Source organism: Gymnoscopelus microlampas (genome assembly GCF_963454915.1).
Source record: "Gymnoscopelus microlampas genome assembly, chromosome: 20".
Lineage (NCBI taxonomy): Eukaryota > Metazoa > Chordata > Actinopteri > Myctophiformes > Myctophidae > Gymnoscopelus > Gymnoscopelus microlampas.
The window spans coordinates 46,410,424-46,416,656 of NC_139957.1; the positions used below are offsets into that span (position 1 = coordinate 46,410,424).

Sequence of the window (6,233 nt, forward strand, 5' to 3'; positions counted from 1 at the left end):
ACTTCTGGTCAAGAGGGGTAAAGGGCGGGTGCGCTAGCACCACCTAGAGTCTATCTGTGCACGTCCCTGCAGTTTCTATGTTTCTAAATCTACGCTGGTGAGGACCATAACATTTGTAGTATTCAGAGCATCATCATCATCATCATTATAGTACATTTCATAACTCTCCTCGTACCCTGGGTCTCATCCAGACCACCCTGGCCAGGTCGGTGGGGCTGAGGACCCCCTGGCCGATGGAGTTGTGGTCGGGGGGGAACATGTCGTCGATGTAGCGGACCCCCCGGACCAGGCAGTACTGGGTCAGCTGCTGGTGGTCCTGCTGCAGGAACATCTCCGGGTTGGCCAGGCTGCCGCGGCCGTCCTTCTTGTGACGTTCCTCCATGATGCTCATGCACACGCCTGGTGGAGACATCTCTGCTGCTGCTGCTGCTGGCCTGGAGAACATGGAGAACATTAGGTACCAATAATAACAATACATTTTTACCAGCGTTACGATCAGTGGTGGAAAAAGTACTCAAATTCTTTACTTAAGTAAAAGTACCAATACTGCAATATAAAAATACTCAGTTACAAGTAAAAGTCCAGAATTAAAAATGTACTTGAGTAAAAGTACAAAAGTATTGGCATCAAAATGTACTTAAAGTACCAAAAGTAAAAGTACTAAATATTTGAAAATAGCCGATCTACAAGCTCACAACGCGTCGCGATGCGACGCGTTGTGAGCTTGTAGATCGGCTATTTTCAAATAGCCTATGTTTAAAATAGGTTTAAAGTGGTTAATGTATGTTTTATAATGTAATAATTTACATCTGAAAAGTAACTAGTAACTAAAGATACATGGTTGACGATGATACGATACATGGAAGATATTGTTTCCTTCATGGTGATACGATACGATTTAATGATTTAAAATCGATACAGTAACTATTTAGCAAAAAAAAAAAATCTGTGTGAAACGCTTGGATAGAGCAGGTTTTTTAAGGGGAAAAAATATTATTATGGATATAAATAAGTAAACACAGTGATTCTCTGGTAAATACATGGACATTGTATTTGAACACATTATGGACAAACCCACACCTTCACATGATCACAGAGATTACACACATTTATCTATAAACCAAGTGTAGAGATATGTAATGGAAAAGTAATTAAACCTTTCTCTTTTTTTTCTTAAAATTGCTAACACACAATAACTTAGTATACAATCGATTATTTGCTTTGCAAAACGATTCGATACAAAGTCAAACAATACGATATATTGCTGTTTGCATATCGATATAGTAGATCATGGGAAATTTATATTTAAAAAGATTTGTCGATGCGGTTACTATATTGTTAAACCTCTAGAGAATATGCTTCATCTCTGTCTCTGCTAAGGGGTCCCTGCTTCATCTGTCTCTCAGGGGTCCCTGCTTCATCTGTCTCTCAGGGGTCCCTGCTTCATCTGTCTCTCAGGGGTCCCTGCTTCATCTGTCTCTCAGGGGTCCCTGCTTCATCTGTCTCTCTGCTAAGGGGGTCGATCCATGGCCTGAAAAAAAACTGTTTTTTCCCCTCAGATGTAGCTTTGATTATTTCCCTGACTTCATGTTTGAGTTGGACTGTCTCTGCTCTGTGAAACGGACAGTAGAACCACGCTGTTCACATTCTGGAGCTTACAATTAAGCCCCTCCCACCAACACGGCCTATGGTGCACCGGTCAGCCAAACATTACAGTCAGAGTGTGTGTGTGTGTGTGTGTGTGTGTGTGTGTGTGTGTGTGTGTGTGCGTGTGTGTGTGTGTGTGTGTGTGTGTGTGTGTGTGTGTGTGTGTGTGTGTGTGTGTGTGTGTGTGTGTGTGTGTGTGTGTGTGTGTGTGTGTGTGTGTGTGTGTGTGTGTGTGTGTGTGTGTGTGTGTGTGCGTGCACTTGTATTGCTATACTTGTGAGGTCCAAATGAGGGCCAAACGTCCCCACAAGCATGGCAGGCAAAGTCTTTGCATAAAGTAAGGCAGCATCATCATGGTGCATATTCTGAGTGAGTTCAATATCAGTGTTTTTTACATGAATGGAGAAGTGTTGAATAGCACTAAAAGTACACACACACACACACACACACACACACACACACACACACACACACACACACACACACACACACACACACACACACACACACACACACACACACACACACACACACACACACACACACGTAGCACTTTCTAAGAATGTCAAAGACTCCATCCATCTACTGATCCATGCTGACTTTAACAGCCCACCCACTGCATGTCTTCTATCTCTAGTGGTTCCAAACTCTCTCTTTTTTAAACACAAGGAGAGCCTTAATGACCAGTTTGACTGATGTCACATTGAGAGAGACCCTACAGGCAGACAGAGGGACAGCATGACACATCATCACTGAAGCCTGTCCTCAGTCTCCACACACTGAAAGGAGGATTTAGTCACAGCACAGCAGGAGGCCAACTGCTTGGCTCCGGGGGCAGTGGTGGAAAAAGTATCAATACCGCAATGTAGAAGTAGAAGTTCCGGTAATCAAAATTAAACAAAAGTACAAAAGTATTGGCATCGTGAAAATAGCAGACCTACAAGCTCACAATGCATCGCGACGCATTGTGAGCTTTTAGATCTGCTATTTTCAAATGGCTGAAATGTATAAAGGGCTGAAGTGGTTAATGTATGTTTTGTAATAATAATCAAAAGCTACAAAGTAGCTAGTAACTAGTAACTAAAGTTTTCAAATAATTGTAGTGGAGTAAAAGCACAATATTTGCCTCCGAGATGTTAATGGAGTAGAAGTAAAAGTATAGACAATTGGAAATACTCCAGTAAAGTAATAGTAGGCCTACCTCAAAATAGTACTTAAGTACAGTACTTGAGTAAATGTACTTAGTTACTTTACACCACTGCTCAACCGACACATTCTGTGTTTTAACGGTGATTATACTTAGTGGCGCCGGGTGTTGAAACACTGAAAATAAACGCTTTACAAGCAGCTGTTCTGTTCTGGTGCTTCACATGCAGCAGAGGGTCTCAAAGTGAGGTCTGGGAACCCACAGGGGTCCCTAGCAAAATGATTGCTGGTCAGGAACCAAATGGACCCTTACAGGTCTGTGACTCTGAGAGTGTAATAAGGTACTATAGTTACTTATTACTCTTAATAATAATATTGCATTACTTATTACTTGGTATCAAGAGTAACTAGTACAAGTTACGTTTGCTATACCCTGACCTGCATGTACAATTAAGGTCAAGAGTCAGGATTTGACGAGAGAGCCCATGCTTAAAAAGAACAGATCTACAAGCCATCAATGTGTCACACATAGCTTGTAGATCTGTAGCTGCTTAACAACTTATCCACTCATTTCAAACACTATTTGATACTTTGGCCATTCAAAAATAGCAGATCTACAAGCTCATAGCGCGCCTCTTCGTGCCGCACTATGAGCTTGTAGATCTGCTATTTTTGAAAAATCTTGACAACTGATTCAATAAAAAATTTAAAGTGAACATTTTTAACTGAAATCTTTGCTTCTGGGGGGTCTCTGGAACAACATATTTTCAGATGGGGGGGGGGGGGGGGGGGCAAATGCATATCATGTTGGGTGTCTTTGACATGAAAAGGTTTGAGAACCACTGATAGCCTACAGAAACAGGGTTTTCAGAAACCTGTTAGGATTTAGAAGACATTGTAGAATGGACCTCAGGTCTTAATGAGTTAAAGGATAGGTTTGGTGCATTCACCACATCAGCCCTATGTTGAATGCAGGACAGTTTAAAGGCATACATTTCACTTTCAATACATGTCAGGCTCATTTTAACTCTACTCAGGCTTGTGTGAGCACCCTAGACAGACACGCCCCCTTCCTATACAAACCCATAGTAACTTCAAACTCCATTTTAACCATGTTAATGTTAAACCACTGATTGAAAACACCCGTCCTTGGTTCTGGTGACTGGTATTGTCCTTCTAATGTGTGAGGGGGCCGTGTTTTTTCAATTACTCTTTTTATTGTTTTGTTTTATATTCTTTTAACCGTTAAGATTAGATGAAGACCGTGAACGTATCTGTGTCATTTTTAGATTTCTTTGGCTATTCAAAAAATAGCAGATATACAATCTGATCTGCCATTTTTGAAAAATCGTGAAAATATGTGCAAATCTTTGAAAATAAAATACATTAAAAAGAAAAATCAAAAATTGCAGATCTACAAGCTGGTATATCTTGTATATATTGTATAAGCTTGTATATCTGCTATTTTTTAATAGCCAAAGTATAAAATAATGCTTATAGCTAAAAATCTAAAATGACACATAGATGCGTTCCTGGATTGAATGGGTTAATGGAAAGAAATACAATAAAATCAAATACATGTAAAAAAGCATGCATTAGAAGGACAATATCAGTCACTAGAACCAATGACAGTGTTTCTGATGAATCTAACATGATTAAAATAGAGTGTGAAGTTACAATGGGTTTGTATAGGAAGGGGGCGTGTCTGATAAAATGAATATCAAATATCTAAATACTGAATCAAGACACTTATAAACTGTCTGGAGTGAAACACAGCCTGAGTAGACGTTAAAATGACCACGAACACAAGAAGATCAGTGAAATGTCCCTTTTAAGTAAAAAAAAACAATAATCTAAATACTTCAACCACTGGCAATAACAACCAGCATGTTTACCAAAACAAGCCCCTATAGTCTGAGTCATATTCATATCTCTTCATATATCAGTTCATATCTGATTACTTAAGTAGAAGTATCAATACTGCAATGTAGAAGTACTCTGTTACAAGTAAAAGTCTGCAATTCAAAATTGACTTGAGTAAAAGTGCAAAAGTATTACTTAAAGTACCAAAGGTGCAAGTACTAACATGTTTGAAAATAGCCAATCTACAAGCTCACAACACGTTGCGTATGTGACGCGCTGTGAGCTTGTAGGTCGACTATTTTCAAATAGCCTAGGTATAAAATAGGGCTGCAGTTGGTAATGTTTTTATAATGTAATAATTTATATCTGCAAAGTAACTAGTAACTAAAGTTTTCAAATAATTGTAGTGGAGTAAAAGTACAATATTTGCCTCTGAGATGTAGCAGAGCAGAAGTAAAAAGTACTGAAAATTGGAAATACTCCAGTAAAGTAAAAATACCTCAGAGTAAATTGACTTAGTTACCACCGCTGGTGTAGGGTTCACATTGGTAGCCTGTATAGCCTCAGGATTTCACCTGCACTTTGACAGTAAAATCATTCCAAACTTTATGTGGAGTTGTAAAAAGTTGTGCAACTCGTGCATGTTTTCTATGAGCAAACCAAAAGCATCATAATATAAACTACTCTCTGATGCAACGTGATTCTGGACAGTGGTTTAACACAGTGCTTCTCAAACCTTTTCATGTCAAGGACCCCATCATTGATAATCATTTTGGTATTTTGTAAATTGGATTTGTATAAAAAAAATGCAACATTTCCCCAAAAATGTCAACATTTTTCAAACATTTAAAAAAAATAGCAGATCTACAAGCTCGCAGCGCAGCACAAAGTCAGGCGCTGCAAGCTTGTAGATCTGCTGTTTTTGAATAACCAAAGTATAAATGGATAAAGTGGTTAAAAATATTGTGACGCTATGTTAACTACTTTAACTGGGGACCCCCCCCAAGGACGCCTTTGAGAACCTCTGGTTTAAAACAGAAACAGTGTAACTCTGATGATTCTGAAGTGGTTTAAAACACTCACCTTTAGACAGAAGTACAGGTTGTGATGAAGGTTGTTGAAGAGAGAGAGAGAGAGAGAGAGAGACAGAGACACAGAGAGAGAGAGAGAGAGAGAGAGAGAGAGAGAGAGAGAGAGAGAGAGACAGAGACACAGAGAGAGAGAGAGAGAGAGAGAGACAGAGACAGAGACAGAGACACAGAGAGAGAGAGACACACTGAGAGATTCTCTTTGCAACACCTGAGATGTACTGTTCACTAGACTCCTCCTCCTTTTACTAGACTCCTCCTACTTTTACTACTGTTCCTCCTGCAGAGAGAGAGAGAGAGAGAGAGAGAGAGAGATAGAGAGAGAGCTAGATAGAGAGAGCTAGAGAGAGAGCTAGAGAGAGAGAGCTAGAGAGAGAGCTAGAGAGAGAGAGCTAGAGAGAGAGAGCTAGAGAGAGAGCTAGAGAGAGAGAGCTAGAGAGAGAGAGAGAGCGAGAGAGCTAGAGAGAGAGAGAGCGAGAGAGAGAGAGA

General features: G+C 39.9%; 1 protein-coding gene across 1 annotated transcript in view; it reads right to left on the reverse strand.

Annotated features, from left to right (window-relative positions):
- LOC311035814 (calpain-1 catalytic subunit-like) overlaps positions 1-5,871 on the reverse strand; it is a 43,255-nt gene extending 37,384 nt beyond the window's left edge. The window contains exons 1-2 of the mRNA XM_084044272.1: positions 5,740-5,871; positions 176-434 (exon numbers count right to left, since the gene is read on the reverse strand). Of these exons, the coding sequence (XP_083900398.1) occupies positions 176-412 (237 nt within the window). The 5' untranslated portion in view covers positions 413-434; positions 5,740-5,871. The remainder of the gene's footprint in view (positions 1-175; positions 435-5,739) is intronic.
- Positions 5,872-6,233: the final 362 nt, after the last annotated feature.